This window comes from Callorhinus ursinus, unplaced genomic scaffold (assembly GCF_003265705.2).
Source record: "Callorhinus ursinus isolate GAN/ISIS: 27379988/994484 unplaced genomic scaffold, GSC_fseal_2.0 scaffold38, whole genome shotgun sequence".
Taxonomy (NCBI): domain Eukaryota; kingdom Metazoa; phylum Chordata; class Mammalia; order Carnivora; family Otariidae; genus Callorhinus; species Callorhinus ursinus.
Genome location: NW_027397100.1, coordinates 1,922,672 through 1,939,446, shown reverse-complemented (window position 1 = coordinate 1,939,446; position 16,775 = coordinate 1,922,672). Strand labels below are relative to the sequence as shown.

Here is a 16,775-nt window from a genome sequence, read left to right as displayed (position 1 = left end):
GTTCTTGTCAGAGGTCACTATGGAATGTTCTGATACAAGTATGGATATAATATCTCGCTATGGAGTTGAAGGTAGGGAGGAATAGTGCATAAAAAGGGATGAAAGTGATGTCTATAGTGGGGACAGAGGCTAAAGAGTCCCCCGAGTCTGTAAATGTCCAAATGGTTCCCAGGGCTCCCAAACAAGGCTGAATTCTCTAAATTTTCTTGAATGTAAATGAAAATTCAGAATTTCAGGTTGTTCTATCTCTTCTGTCCTGCCTAATATCCCACCCCACCCAAGGATCTCACTTTCCAGGTGGGTGAGATGAAATTTATGCCTTTGGGGCCTAGGATGAATGACATTTTTGGCCTCTTCCCTCACCCAAGTTCTTGAAGAAGGCCGAGTAAATATCCATGTAGATCTTTGCCCTGCTTCCTTTATCTCCTGTCACTGATGGTCATATTGCCCTCCCTCTGTCTCAACCACACTTCTGTTCCAGCACCAATCCCCTGCTCAGAGTGAGGGACTCCAAGAGGGTACCAAGGTAGAAGGCCTCTACCTGGAAATTCCTGCTTGCTAATTAGGCCAAGACACTTTGCTCAAACTTCCTGTCCCTGGCTTTCTGTGTTGTTCTCTGTGCCTCTAAGGGTATTACTGAGTTTCATGTTTGTTTCCCCAAATAAACTCTGAGCTTCATTGAACAGGTCTGTGTCTAGAACCTAGTGCTTAGAACATTAATAGACCCAGAATAAACACTCAGTACAAACCACTGGATGAGCAAGGTCAATATGTGGATGGCTCATGGTATGTATGATGAATGGGAAGATGAAGAATATGAAGAAGGATGGGTGGGGCTATCATGGATATTTGGGTGCGTGAATGCATGAACATGGATGGGTGGGTCAACGGCTGGGGAAGAAGTGGATTGGATTGAACATAAGGATGGATAGGTTAGTCATGGGATGAATGGGCCTATCGATGGAAACTCTTTGAATGAAAGGTAGATGAGTAAATTGGTAGGTGGATGGAGGGCAGATAGGCATAGAAATGTTGGAGAAGTATGTTGATGGGCATGAGAGAATGTGTGTGTGTGAAAGATGGATAAAGGCTGGATATAAAACAGGCAGCTGGATAGGTAGAAAGAAGATGGGTGAGAAGGGGAAGTGCGTAGATATATGAGTGAACAAGTGGTTGGAAAGACAGATCAATTTAAAGTTATGTTTATGCAGGCTAGGTGAGTGGATGGATGCGTGAGTAAATGGATGGAATGATTGGTGGATAAGTGGGAGTGGGGTGGAAACATGACTATGTGAATGAAAACATTAATGAAAATTAAAGATATAAAAAGAATTATGTACAAAATAATGTGTACCTCTCTAAGGTAATACATTTGAAAGTGGGGAGAAAATGGATGAATTTTAGCAACATATAAAAGACCAAAATTTACAGAAGAAGAGGTAGAAAGCCTGCACGGCTTATAAAATATGTACAAAGAAAACTAGTAAAATGAATATGTCATTATAGAAGAAACCTTACCTAGATGCTTTTGGAGTGAAATTTTGTCTAGCCTTTGAGGAATAGAGGATATCATTAAAAGTATTATTATTGAAGATATTATTAAAAATATTACAGATCATAAGAGGTGTCTGGCTGGTTCAGATGGTAGAGCATGCAACTTTTGATCTTGGAGTGTGAGTTCGAGCCCCCTGTTGGATGTAGACTTTGCTTAAAATAAAATAAAAAATAAACTTAAAAAACTTAAAATATTACAGATCATAGGGAGAAAAAGTACATTTCCCAATTACTTTTCCATGCTAGTTTGTTGAAACCTGTATGACTCAAATAGCAAAACATAGAAAAGTAATAGATCTATTTTTCTTTTGACCTTTGATGTGAAAATTCTGAACAAACTCTTTGTTTGAAGAACCTTCCGTGTATTAATTCAAGTATACCCTCTATATGATTAACGTCAATCCAGGAATGCAAGGATGGCTCGGTATATGAAAATTTAATAATTTAAGCTCTTATACTAACAAATTAGAAGAGAAAAATCATTGCATGAGTAGATGCTTAAAAGGTGTTTGATAAAATTCCATGGTAATTTCCAATAGCAGTTGTAAATGGATAAAAAGAAAGCAACCTAAGTGTAGTAAAACCTATTTATTCCAAAGCCAAAACAAATGTCCTTTTATACAGGAAGAGACGTTGACTTTATTTAGTTTTTTTTATTTAAATTCAATTAGCTAACATATAGTACGTCATTAGTTTCAGATGTAGTGTTCAATAATTCATCATTTGCGTATAACAGCCAGTGCTCATCACATCACATGCCCTTCTTAGTGGCCATCACCCAGTTGCCCCATCCACCCACACACCTCCCCTACCACAACCTTCAGTTTGTTTCCCAGAGTCAAGAGACTCTCATGGTTTGTGTCCCTCTCTGATTTCTTCCTATTCAGTTTTCCCTCCCTTCCCCTATGATCCTCTGCACTGTTTCTTTTTTTTAATTTTTTATTGTTATGTTAATCACCATACATTACATCATTAGTTTTTGATGTAGTGTTCCATGATTCATTGTTTGTGCATAACATCCAGTGCTCCATGCAGAATGTGCCCTCTTTAATACCCATCACCAGGCTAACCCATCCCCCCACCCCCCTCTAGAACCCTCATTTTGTTTTTCAGAGTCCATCGTCTCTCATGGTTAGTCTCCCCCTCTGACTTACTGCCCTTCATTCTTCCCCTCCTCCTATCTTCTTCTTCTTCTTTTTTTTCTTAACATATATTGCATTATTTGTTTCAGAAGTATAGATCTGTGATTCAACAGTCTTGCACAATTCACAGCACTCACCATAGCACATACCCTCCCCAATGTCTATCACCCAGCCACCCTATCCCTCCCACCACCCCCCACCCCTCCAGCAACCCTCAGTTTGTTTCCTGAGATTAAGAACTCCTCATATCAGTGAGGTCATATGGTACATGTCTTTCTCTGATTGACTTATTTCACTCAGCATAACACCCTCCGGTTCCATCCACGTCGTTGCAAATGGCAAGATCTCATTCCTTTTGATGGCTGCATAATATTCCATTGTGTACATATACCACATCTTCTTTATCCATTCATCTGTTGATGGACATCTTGGCTCTTTCCACAGTTTGGCTATTGTGGACATTGCTGCTATAAACATTGGGGTGCACGTACCCCTTTGGATCCCTACATTTGTATCTTTGTGGTAAATACCCAGTAGCTCTGCACTGTTTCTTATATTCCACATGTGAGTGAAACCATATGAAAATCTTCTTTCTCTGATTGACTTATTTCACTTAACATAATACCCTCCAATTCCATCCACATCAATGTAAATGGTATGTATTCATCCCTTCTGATTGCGGAGTAATATTCCAGTGTATATATAAACCACATGTTCTTTATTCATCCATTTGTTGAAGGACATCTTGGCTCCTTCCAGTTTGGCTATTGTGGACATTGCTGCGATGAACACTGGGGTACAGGTGTCCGTTTGTTTCACTACAACTGTATCTTTGGGGTAAATACCCAGCGGTACAATTGCTGAGTCATAGGGTAGCTCTATTTTTAACTTCTTGAGCTCTATTTTTAACTTCTTCCATATTGTTTTCCAGAGTGGCTGTACCAGCTTGCATTCCCACCAACAGTGTAAGAGGGTTCCCCTTTCTCCACATCCTCGCCAATATTTGTTCTTCTCTGTCTTGTTAATTTTAGCCATTCAGACTGGTGTTAGGTGGTATCTCATTGTGGTTTTGATTTGTATTTCCCTGATGACAAGTAATGTGGAGCATTTTTTCATGTGTCTGTTGGCCTTTTGTATGTCTTCTTTGGAGAAGTGTCTGTTCATGTCTTCTGCCCATTTCTTGACTTGGTTATTTGTTTTAAGGTGTTGGGTTTGAGAAGTTCTTTATAGATCTTGGATACCAGCCCTTTATCTGATATGCCATTTACAAACATCTTCTCCCATTCTGTAGGTTGCCTTTTGGTTTTGTTGACTGTTTCCTTTGCTATGCAGAAGTTTTTATCTTGATGAAATCCCAATAGTTCATTTTTGCTTTTGTTTCCCTTGCCTTTAGAGACATGTCTTGCAAGAGGTTGCTGTGGCCAAGGTCAAAGAGGTTGCTGTGGCCGGGGTCGAAGAGGTTGCTGCTTGTGTTCTCCTCTAGGATTTTGATGGATTCCTGTCTCACATTTAGGTCTTTCATCCATTTTGAGTTTATCTTTGTGTATGGTGTAAGAGAATGGTCCTGTTTCATTCTTCTGCATGTGGTTGTCCAATTTTCCCAGCACCATTTATTGAAGAGACTGTCTTTTTTTCCATTGTGTATCCTTCCCTGCTTTGTCAAAGATTAGTTGACCATAGAGTTGATGGTCCATTTCTGGGTTTTCTATTCTGTTCCATTGATCTATGTGTCTGTTTTTGTACCAATACCATGCTGTCTTGATGATCACAGCTTTGTAATATAGCTTGAAGTCAGACATTGTGATGCCCCCAGCTTTGGTTTTCTTTTTTAACAGTCCCCTGGTGATTCGGGGTCTTTTCTGGTTCCAAACCAAATATGTTCTTAAAGTTGTCTGTATTTCCTTGTTGTTGTTTGTGATCTCTCCCCTTTCATTCATAATTTATTAATTTGGGTCCTTTCTCTTTTCTTTTGGATACATCTGGCTAGAGGTTTAATGATCTATTTAATACTGTCAAAGAACCAGCTTCTAGTTTCATTGATCTGTTTCTACTGTTCTTCTGGCTTCTGTTTTATGATTTCTGCTCTAATTTTTATTATTTCTCTTCTCCTACTTGGTTTAGGCTTTATTTGCTGTTCTTTCTCCAACCCCTTTAGGTGTAAGGTTAGCTTGTGTATTTAAGATTTTTCTAATTTTTTGAGAGAGGCTTGTACTTCCCTCTTAGGACCGCCTTTGCTGTATCCCAAAGGCTTTGAACAGATGTGTTTTCATTCTCATTCGTTTCCATGAACTTTTTAAGTTCTTCTTTAATTTCCTGGTTGACACATTCATTCTTTAGTAGGATGGTCTTTAACCTCCAAGTGTCTGAATTCCTTCCAAATTTCCTCTTGTGATTGAGTTCAAGTTTCAAAGCATTGTGGTCTGAAAATATGCAGAGAATAATTCCAATCTTTTGGTGTTGGTTGAGACCTGACTTGTGACGCAGTATGTGATCTATTTTGGAGAAAGTTCTATGTGCACTCAAAAAGAATGAGTATTCTATTGTTTTAAGATGGAATGTTCTGCATAGATCTGTGAAGTCCATCTGGTCCAGTGTGTCATTCAAAACCCTTGTTTCTTTGTTAATCTTCTGTTTAGATTATCTGTCCATTGCTGTGAGTGGGGTGTTGAAGTCCCCTACTATTAGTGTATTATTATCAAAGTGTTTCTTTACTTTGGTTATTAAGTGGTTTATATAATTGACTGCTCCTATGTTAGGGGCATAAATATTTACAATTGTTAGATCTTCTTGTTAGATAGGCCCTTTTAGTATGATATAGTGTCCCTCTTCATATCTTACTACAGTCTTACTACTTCCTATTAGTTTAAAATCTAATTTTTCTGATATGAGGTTTGCTACCCCAGCTTTCTTTTGAGGTCCATTAGCATGGAAAGCAGTTCTCTACCCCCTCACTTTCAGTCTGGAGGTGTCTTTAGGTCTAAAATGAGTCTCTTGTAGACAGCATATGGATGGGTCTTGCTTTTTTTTTTATCCATTTGATACCCAATGTCTTTTGATTGGAGTATTTAGCCCATTTATATTCAGGGTAACTATTAAAAGATATGAATTTAGTGCCACTGTATTGCCTGTAAAGTCCCTGTGTCTGTTGATTGTCTCTCTTTCTGGTCTATGTTACTCTTCATCTCTCTCTTCCCTTTCAGGATCCACTTTAATATTTCTTGCAGGCCTGGCTTGGTGGTCACATATTCTTTCCATTTCTGTCTGTCCTGGAAGCTCTTTATCTCTCCTTCCATTCTGAATGAGAGCCTTGCTGGATAAAGTATTCATGGCTACATGTACCCTGAATATAGCATGCCAGCCCTTTCTGGCCTGCCAGGGTTCTGTGGATAGGTCTGATGTTAGTCTGATATTCCTCCCTCAGTAGGTTAGGAGCCTTTTTTTTCAAGCCGCTTTCAGGATTTTCTCCTTGTCCCTGAATTTTGCAAGTTTCACAATTATATGTCAGGTAGTTGATTTATTTTTATTGATTTGGGGAGGGGTCCTCACTACCTCTTGGACATGAATGTTTGTTTCCTTCCCCAGATTAGGGAAGTCCTCAGCTATGATTTGCTCAAATATGCCTTCTGGCCCTCCCTCTCTCTCTTCACCCTCAGGCACACCAATAATTCTGACGTTGGTATGTTTCATGGCATTACTGATTTCTCAAAGCTTGTCTTCATGGGCTATTAGTTGTTTAACTCTCTTTTCCTCAACTTCCTTTCTTTCCATCAACCTGTCTTCTAGATCACTTACTCTCTCTTCTGCCTCATTTACCCTGTTAGAGCATCCAATTTAGACTGAGTCTCAGGTACAGCATTTTTAAAATTCAGCTTGATTAGATCTCATTTGTGCACTAAGAGATTCTCTGATGAGATGCTGACTTTAAAATAAAGAACCAGGGGCGCCTGGGTGGCTCAGTTGGTTAAGCGACTGCCTTCGGCTCGGGTCATGATCCTGGAGTCCCGGGATCGAGTCCCGCATCGGGCTCCCTGCTCGGCGGGGAGTCTGCTTCTCCCTCTGACCCTCCCCCCTCTCATGTGCTTTCTCTCTCTCATTCTCTCTCTATCTCAAATAAATAAATAAAATCTTAAAAAAAATAAATAAAATAAAATAAAGAACCAGACAAGGATAGATGTCATTGCCTTTATTTTCAACATTGTTTCAGAGGCTCTACATGATATAAAAAGACAAGGAAACAAAGTAAGTCATGAAACTGGAATAAGGAAGAGTCAAATTTCTCATCATTTTCAGAAGATATGATTATATACAAAATCATATATATAAAATTTTGTTGTATATTGTTATACTTCATAAGACAATTTGGGAAAGTAGTTCAATAGAAGATAAAAATGATAGCTTTTTATTATGCTACTCATAAGTAATTACATCGATGATAATATTTTCCACTTACTATTCATTTTTGAGGTTCCAGGCACTTCAGCCCACAATGTGAACAGCACTTCTGTGACACTGGGCAATCATGATCCTTCAGGCACTTGGGTCTATCAATCTTGGAACACACCATGGGCTTGCGTGGGCAGGAACCTGATTTAACTTTATGGGATAAAATAAGACATTTGACCTTGAAATACTTGATCATAGTTTGGGGAACTTGGGGAACCCTAAACAGGGTTTTCTTCTGACTAAACCTCTTACCCTTCCCCCCAGAGTAACAATAGAGCGCAGAAGGAAAGTATCAACTTTCAGTGGCTAATAATTTGAGGAGTATCAAAAAGTCTTGCCATCTCTGACATAGACAATCTGATAGGATTCCTGCCAGCCCCCACAGAATTTAGGGATTTGGGTTATCTAATCCCAGAGTACCAGAAGTAGAAGAACTATTGGGAGCACCCAGAACTTTCTTGTTTTATAAGTTGTAGAAACTGAGGATCATGTAGGGGCAAGTGAGTTGTCTATGGCCACACAGAAAACAAGTAGAAGAGTTGAAGTCAGCTGAAAGGCTTTGGGTTCCTTCCCCCATACCATACTGTACCTCAAAACACTAACAATCCCTGGGACAAGACCATACTATCTCAGCATTACATAAGAAAATGAGCACTAGCCTCAGATTCTACTGAGATCACTTCTGCCCCACCAGCATTTTGCTACCCATCTTTTCCCCAGTATACCTTACAGGATGTGAATATGTTCTACATGTTGTGAAGTTCTGTGTAGACATAAGGGCTTATTAAGAATGTACCTAATGGTTATCATTCTTTTGTATGAATAAGTGGATATTGTCACCTGTAAGGCAGTGAAGAATGAGACTCAGAATTAAATAAGTTCTCATGGAGAAAAATAGGAAGTGATAGTATGCATGGTTGGCTTTGAAGACTAGTCCAATAGTTTCCTGAAATCAAGAGGACAACACGAGAGCAGTGATTGGGCATTAAAGAAGGAAAAATTCCAAGAGATATCTAAGGACAAACAAAGGGGCATCCCCATTCCATGGGACAACATGGCATGCTTAACATATGCCCTGGAGACTTTGGGAGGTATATCCCCAGTCCTCACCTGTCCAAGCCTTGGCACAAACAAAGCCACACATGGATTCACAACATTTGTCAGTTTTGGGGCAATCGGAGTCACTCTTACACGAAGCTGGACACACCATACGGTCCTTGAAAGGGAAGAGTGGGCACTGTCCATTCTTGACTAAAACAAGAGTAGATATGAGTTCCCTCAAACCCTACCCTATCTCATACTCTTCAAATACCTCCCCCCCCCCTTTAAAACTAATATCTCTTTCTGTGACTTGGTTCACTCTGCCGTGACTACCTCTGGTAGGCTGTGGAGGAATGGAATGCCTCAGCATCTCATGCGATGTAAGAGAAAGAGAGTTAGGCTTGTTCTTTGAAGCTCCAGGTGAGAAGACGGCTCCCCAGATTGGGGTGGCAGCCAAAGATGTGGTAGCAAGTGGTCAGATTCTGGATCTATTTTTAAGATAGATCTAAAATGACTTCCTAGCTCAATGGGTGTGGATTGAGAATGTCGATGTTGATTCATCAAGGGTGATTTAGAAGTTTATTTCAATCAAGATGGGAAGAACTATGGATAGAGCAGGTTTGAGGTGGGAGAGCAAAGATGAGGGCTTCTGTTTCAGACAAGTGAAGTGTGAGGTGTTTGTGAGATCAAGATGAAGGAGTAGAGAATGCAGTTGGAGTTTGGGAGTCAAATTCAGACTGGAGCTACAACTATGTGGGTCACTAGGACATAGATGGTGTTGAAATAAATTCTTTAGGATTTTGTGCATGTTTCCTGTTGTCATTATCTGATTACAAATTCTATGAGGGCAGGAAGTATTTTTTTTCTTCTCTTATTCCTTCTCCTTCTACTTCTCTTTCTCCTTCTTCTCTTTCTCCTCCCTTCTTCGTCAAGTCAGACTCTGTCAGAGTGTGGTGTGTTTGACTCTCAGAAGTATGGTTAGGTCCTTTCTTGTCCCCAAACATAAATTTCCCCCAATCCCACCCAAGCTCATTTCCCTGGCTTCTTCTTTCTGCTGCTTCTGAGAGTGAGCCAAGGTCTAATGGTTAGTGCCATGATTCCATAAAGCCTCCCACAAAGGGTCAGACCACAAGAGTGCCTTTGCTATTCAGGCTCACTGGACTTACAGAATTAAAATTCCAGATCTACCCCTGACTCACTGTGAATTCTTGGGCAACTAACTTTATCTCTACGACTCTGTCTAAGAAGACAGACTGTATTATGGAGGTGACAGTACACTATTCAGCCTGCTTCCCAGACTCTGAGATCAAAGTTTCAGTGCTGCCTTGTAAGTCACATAGTGTTGCATTTGAACATCAATGGTCACCACTTGGAATGCTACCATTTAGCAAGCCCACACTCCTGAACAGTCCCCGTGTCAAACCCTTGTGTCCTGATCACATATAATCCACCAAAAACTCAGTGAGGTCTTTGCTGTTATTCCAGTATTACAGGGGAGGGAACTGAAACTAGGTGAAGTAATTTGCAGTAAATGGGGAAAGGAGAATTTTTATCTGGGTTATCTGGCACCTACCTCTGTAAGACACGTCTCCCAGTATCACTGGTGCTTGTCATTATAGTAGGAATTAATCCACAGCCCTCACCTTCAGCTCATCCTATTCTTCACTTACTCTGTGCTCTACCTGTACAGGTTCTGGGATTCTAGAACCTGACCTGTTTATGCTTCATACTTCGGTGAGTCCCCAGGTACTACTCAATAGATATGTGCACTATGTCATTTTTCTGGCACAACAACGCCATTAGGTAAATACTATTATTATCCCCCTTTTATAGACAAGAATACTGAAGCTCAAGGAAGCAGGCAACTGACTCAAGACCACCTATTCAGTGAATGACAGAGTTGACTTGAACCAAGGCAGTTAAGCCTCAAAGCCTGAGCATATAACTATGCTGGTATACTATTTCTGGGTTAGTCTAGTCCCTCTGATTGCCAGGGATATACGTCTTACCAACTGATGAGCAAGCCATTTTGCAGTTTGCGATGCTGATGAAGTTGTTGGCATTCCCATGGCAGCCTCCATAGATAAAGGGTTGGCAGGACTGATGTTTAAAGTCAAAATACCAGCGTAAGATACTAATGTTACAGTATCCTTCATCAAAGGGTAGCATGCAGGGTTCTGAAGGTGGGGAAGCAAAGAAGGAAGAACATAAAGGGTAGGAAAAAAGAGAAAGGGTCAGGGTCTCAGCTTAGTATTTACAGTTCTTGGTATGTCCACACAAGTCATAGAGAGAGCCACTGTCAACAAAAGTTCTAGCCTAGCTCTCCTACAAATATGGAACTGATATTTCTTCTCTTAGGCCCTGAGCTTTGGTAGGGCAAGATTTGTTCAGCAACTATATCCAAAGTGCCTAACAAAGCGCCTGGCACATAGAAGGAACGAAACACGAAGAAAGAAAAACAGCAGCCTCTCATATCTGGAAGCTGATCTGATGCTCACAGTTAAGCCATGTCATTCCTTCTCAGATAGAAACAAGTCACAGGACATCCACATCAAACAGGGTTGCCTCGGGACCATCATAAGGGGAGACTAAAAAACAGTATTGTGAAACCCACAAAATACCAAACACCTATGAGTGCTTTATGCTTCTCTACCCATTATGACTTTATCCTCAGTCTAGCCTGCCTTCTCTGTACATAAGATTCCCTGAGAGCATCATAAAATTGCCCCACTTTCTGACAACACCCAATGTAGAGCAAATCTGCTCCCCCAAATTCCCCAATCAAAGCCTCAATCCTATAGTAGATTCTTTCCAACGGCTTCTTACTGAGATCCCTCAGGTTGTCTATGGTGAACGTTCTCCCTCACTACAATGAGTAATAAATCCAACTCGTTCAACTACAGGTGTGTTCCTGATGGTCTTTGGCTAAAGGGCATTAACTATAGATAACTGTTGAGTGAATGCATGCAAGTATATATACATAATGCAGAATTTCCTATCGTGAGATGCTCTATACTTTGAGTCACCAGAAAACCTCTTTGAAGGCCAAAGAGTCCAAAACCAAGCCCAGCATCTAAGCTGACTGAGGTTTGTATTTACCATAATGCCAACAATAGTCTCTTGACACTTAGTGAGCACTCAACAAGTATTACTTATTTGTGAATGTTTGAATATTGGATCAAAGAAGACTATCATCAATGTTTTCCAGTTGACATCCCCCATGCCTAGACTCATTGTTTGTACTTGAGGGTTGGGAATCTGATTAGAGAAAGAGAAAAGCATGAATCCTGACCTCTTTGCCCTACCATCCAAGGGAATCATTCAACCAGCTCTGGATGGAGCAGGAAGTAAGACACCTCAAAAAGCACCTGTGCCCTCAGCCTGGAGTTTACTACCTTGGAATGGATCCATGCACTTTTTCCCACACCCAAATGAGCAGCACTTCATGTGTTTTAGGCACTGCAAGTCAGTTGTGCAGGAGTCTGGAACTTCAGTCTCACAGATGACCCTCTCTCGGGGGCACACTCCTGGTTTCTCTGTAAGAAAGCAATGTCCAAATTCACATCCCTTGAGAGTTTCAGCTCTCCTCCCATGGCAAAGGTGAATAATGACATTCTATTAGCCCCGTCTTCTATCTTCCATCCTCAGTTCTCCCTCTGCTTATATTTAGGGGCTGGGTCTGCCTGTCACCACTCATAGCTCATTTAGATTGATCTGAATCTGGAATCTGCTCAGGCCAACTGAAGGAGAGCATCTCAGATTCCACAGCAGGGAATTAGATAGGGACCAAGAGCCTTACCTTAAGTTCAGGAGCTCCTCTCTCCTCTTGAAACTTAATATGTTAATGCCCAATTCCTCTGCCTCCAGAGTCTTAGTTGATAGGGGAAATTAATTAGTAAGGAGTGGTAGAAATATCATGGAAATAGGGGTATAGGAGTCATGAGGCCTGATTTGGATCCCCTGACTCCTTGTGAAATCAAGACCAACCTGAGTTCCACTATATAACTTCTTAGTTACCCCCTTTAGGGTAACAGAAATGGGCATTGGGAGGAGCAGTGTAAAACAGACCTGGTTTGGGAGCCTGACTCCAACACAACTAGCTAAATAATCTTGGGGGCAGAAATATTCCTCCTGAGTCCAACGTTTCCCATCTATAAAATGAGAATTACAATCTCTACCTTACAACCTGCTTCTAAGAATTAAGGGGGATGATGCCCGTAATGCATTCATCACAGTGCCTGGCACATGGGAAGAGCTTGGCAGATATGGATTTGCTTCCTCCCTTTTTAGGGCTAGACACAGCTTCCTAATTTCTGAGCTTGTGGGAGGCAGAATTCTAAAGTTGCATCCCCAAGATTCCTGTCCTCTGGTTATCGAATCAACATGAATTTAAGTGGGCTATGAGGGATTTCATAGACGGAATTAAAGCCCCAAGTTAATTGACCTTAAAATAGAGAGATTATCTGACCGGGTCAGACCTAAGTTGTTGAGGCCTTAAAAAGAGGAGTTTTCCTCTTGACTAATAGAGAAGAGGTAAGAGAGATTCGAACCCAACATGCTATTAGGAGTTTTGAGGACAGAGAGAACTTAGTGTCCTGGACTGAAGGTGGCCTCTGGAAGCAACTTCAGTGGTACAACTATAAGGAAACGATTCTGCCACCACCAGTGAGTGTCCATGAGAACCCTGGGTCCCAGGTGGGAACTGCAGCTTTGCTGCCACCCTGGATTCAGCCTGCTGAGAACCTGAGCAGAGAAACCTGACACACACACCACACCAGACTTCTGACCAGAGAGGCATGATCCTTTTGGAGACTACTGAATCTTGGAATAATAGAAGTTTAGAATTGGGAAGACCATATTGATCATTAGTATCACCCTCCTAATTTCCCAGGTTAAAAAAAAAAATGAAGTCAGATGGGAAAATACAGTGAATGAGGGGTGGGTCTAGGACTTCCAATCCGTGACTCACTCCAGAAGCCCTGAACACTGGCCATTGAGACTTTTAGTACTTTCCAGCTATATTTCTTACCCTTCATACCACCCTTCATGCACTCTCCAAGGATGTCTGAGGCTAAGAAGAATTATGGTTCCTAATCTGTAGTGTACATTGAAAACACCTGTGCATCTTTTAGAAACTACAGACCATGGCCTGAATCAGAATCTCTAGAAAGTGAAGCCTAGGGACTTAATTTTTTCCCTCTCTTTTTTTAATTTAAATTCAATTAACCAAGGTATAGTACATGATTTGAAAGTGCCTCCAGTGACACCAAAGCAGGCAGTTGGGCACCATGATGTAGGCTGCTACCTGGGAACTACTGTTCTAGGTTTGGGCACAGAGAGAGTAAAGCAATTCAAATAGGGACACCTCCAAAGAGATAAAAAGGCATAGAGATCTTGGGATTATAAAGACTAATGTCCCCTCACTAGTGTAGACTCTAGTCAGTCCTGCCTCCCTTCTGCTTCTGAGGCATGTAAACCGTTTTTGGTTTAGCCACTGTAGCTCCTTGCCCTACTGTCAGCTTCAATGCTCACTTAGAATCCTCCTCCCTCCCAGTCAGCCCTCCTCAGCTACTTATCTTGTCTGTGCAGTCCCCTCCCCAAATGCACAAGCCCTGGGGGTTCCTCTGCAGCTACTGGGGATGCTCCCCGGAGTTTGGGTCTCAGCTCTCTCCTGTCATTACCTGACACACACTTCCTGCATCAATTTGCATGATGCTAACTGTGGTTCCCATGCCTCCCTCCAGACCTATTCTCACTTCCCAGCTAAGGCACATATCCAACCACCTGGGGAACATACGTCTGGGCATCTCAAGAGACCTGTAAGCTCACATGTATAAATCAGAATTAGCTTCTCCTATTCCTCAGCAGTACCTCCTTCTCTGTGCTCCCATCTTTATTTGGCATCAACAGGCCCCCAGGTTGTCTTGAGAACCCTGAGATTCACTTTTCCCTCTCTTTTACCCTCGCATCCTGTCAGTCATGGACTTGGGCCAGTTCTACCTCCCAATCTCTCTCCAAGCCCCATGGCTTCCCCTCTTGGCCACCACTTGCGGGTCAGCCCCCAATGTCATCCCAACTCTCTCCTCCACTTGTGCAACTGACTCCTCACTGTCCTCTGCCCTCGGACTCCTGCCTAGTGACTGATTCACTTTAAAAACATTAAACTTGGAAAAGACACATGTCAGGTAAAGCTAAGGAAATGATTTGGAGGGAAGAGTTGAGGGAAGGATTTGAAGGGTCCAGGGTGGGTGAGTAGGGCTAGTTCTCTGAAGCCACAGAGGAAGTAACTGCATAAAACAGGAATCCTTGCCTCCTGTCTGACCCTTAGTCCCAGGAAATCCTTCTAAGCAGGGGTAGTTGCAGCTTCTCTGAACCCACGTTTGACTCTCTTGATTGGCGATGAAGTGCTCTCCTCCAAAGAGAGAGAGAGAAGCAACAGGAGTGCTACATTTCTCCAGGAGAAGGTGGAACTATGGAGAGGAAGGTGCCTGTGTGGGATGAGAAGAGGCATGGGGATTAGGCACAAGCCAGACAGAGACACAGAGCATGTGCTGAAAACCATGAAGACAGCCCACCACTTCTCTCACTTCACAGATGAGGAAACCAACCAAATTGTGCAGTGGCGAATGGGTTTGTCTGAGATCATGTAGAGAGTAGGGTAGGACCTTCAGACCCAGGCCCAGGACCCTCCCAGTGGCCCCACACTCTGCCACAGTACTGTCCCACCAGGACATTTGCCCATTGTCTTGCTCCTACATGAGAGGTCACATATGAATGATTACAAGGATTTGTCTGGAATACTTTCAGGGTTGGTTTGCTCACTGTCATTCCCAGGGCTAGCCCAGACACAAGGGAACACCTTTTCCTTGCTCCACTGATGACAAGAAACTGATGGTATGAGATTTTCAGGAGGGCCTGGGCAGGTCCCATAGGGTCTTAGAGCCCCAGAAGCAAAAAAAATCCCAGAAGACCTCGGGTTAACAAAAGGATTCCTTGGATTCCCTCTGGTGTTATCCAAGCCTAGCTTCTGATACTTCCAGAGCACCCCATAAACGGATGACCCTCTCCTACTCATTCAACCCCCATTTCCACATGTCTCTTCCTGGTCCTTATGTACTTTTTAATTTTGTGATGTGAAGAACTGATAATGCCTTGCCATGTTACCTCTCTCAGACTAAATGCATTTTGAAAACAACAAGAGAGGGATGGAGGCAGAAAAGAAAGGAGACAGAGAACATCGTTATGCCCAGGAATGCACCCATGTTATTGGTGGAACTTCAGACAGTGGGAAAGGGGTACAGTCTTTTCCAGATCTCCTGAAACTATACTATGTGGCTGCCTAAGAGTAAAGACTTGTAGCAATTTATTCATTTTTGTCTCCAGAATTCTAATCCTGTATCCTCCCCAAATTTTACAACAGTGCCTGGACTGTTCAGTAATGACAATTATGGCCCCAAAACCAGTGACGCTGATTCTTCAAACTGGCTTTGTAGCTTTTCACTGTAGCTGTATCTTGGAGCCTCAGTTTCCTCATCTGGAAAATGGAAACCATACAACCTACCTGGCAGCTTTGCTGTCACTGTGAGGATTAGATAAGATCAGGTGAAGATCATTCATGAAGTGGCATGGAATGGTCAAAAACAGTGCTTGGAGCTGGACCTGAGTTCACGTCGTAGATCCCCCACTTACCAGCTACATGGTCTTGACTCAGCCACTGAACCTCAATGAGCCACAGTCTTTCTTCCTTTCCTTCCTTCCTTCCGTCCTTCCTTCCTTTCTCTTTCTTTTGTTTCTTTTTTCCCCCTCTCTTTCTTTCTTTCTTTCAAGATTTTAATTCTAAGTAATCTCTACACCCAGTGTGGGGCTTGAACTCACAAGCACAAGATCAAGAGTTGCATGCTCTTCCAACAGAGCCAGCCAGGCGTCCCACACCTCCATTTTCTTTAAAGGAAATAGTAACGCACCTACTTCATAGACATGGGAATTAATGGAACTATTGTGGAAAGCATGGTAACTGGCATAATTAGTGCTTAATATATTTCAGTCAACAGACAAATAATTTACTGAATGCCAAAAAAAAGTACCTATTACCTTTTTAGCTCTTGAATTTCCTGTAAAAAACTGTGTGTATCATTACTTCTGTTCCCCAAAAAGATTAGCCGAGGCCCTGTGGTGTCTTAAATTCTTATATCAAATCACTCTTTTGGTTTGATAAAACTTCAAACCGAAGTTTTACACCTATTAACCAAGTCTTGAGTATTAGTTGGTCAGATTAGCCTGTAGTCAATTAGTAGGAAGCAGAGCTCCTGGGGTGGGGGTGCAAGGAAAGATGCAGATCAATAGGATTGCCAAATATAGTACAGGATATTCAGTTAGAATTTTTAGTAGAAGTATATCCCACGAAATATAAAGACCATAGTTGCAGGAAAAAATGATTCAGTGTTTATCTGACATTCAAATTTAGTTGGTCATCTTATATTTTTATTTCCTAAACCAGGTAACTTTAAAATAGAGTGAATTCATTCTGGAGGGGGATTTGTTTGGGTAAGAGAGTACAAAACATGGGTCCTGCCGGGAACATTCAAAAGGGGGTGG

General features: G+C 41.8%; 1 protein-coding gene across 1 annotated transcript; it reads right to left on the bottom strand.

Moving 5' to 3' along the window:
• Positions 1 to 7,149: 7,149 nt before the first annotated feature.
• On the bottom strand, positions 7,150 to 15,797 carry WFDC8 (WAP four-disulfide core domain 8). Its single transcript, XM_025875329.2, has 6 exons — positions 15,742 to 15,797; positions 14,559 to 14,668; positions 11,576 to 11,716; positions 10,190 to 10,357; positions 8,250 to 8,390; positions 7,150 to 7,289 (listed from the first exon to the last, which is right to left on the bottom strand). The coding sequence occupies exons 1-6, from the start codon at positions 15,795 to 15,797 to the stop codon at positions 7,150 to 7,152; spliced, it is 756 nt and encodes a 251-aa protein (XP_025731114.1).
• Positions 15,798 to 16,775: the final 978 nt, after the last annotated feature.

Coding starts and splice junctions, on each gene's coding strand:
- WFDC8 (XM_025875329.2), bottom strand. CDS start 15,797: ATGAATGATCTTCACCTGATCTTATCTAATCCTCACAGTGACAGCAAA. Junction 8,391..10,189: donor AATGGCTTGCTCATCAGTTG/GTAAGACGTATA, acceptor CTCTTGTTTTAG/TCAAGAATGGACAGTGCCCA. Junction 7,290..8,249: donor TTGTGCCAAGGCTTGGACAG/GTGAGGACTGGG, acceptor TATCCCATAAAG/TTAAATCAGGTTCCTGCCCA.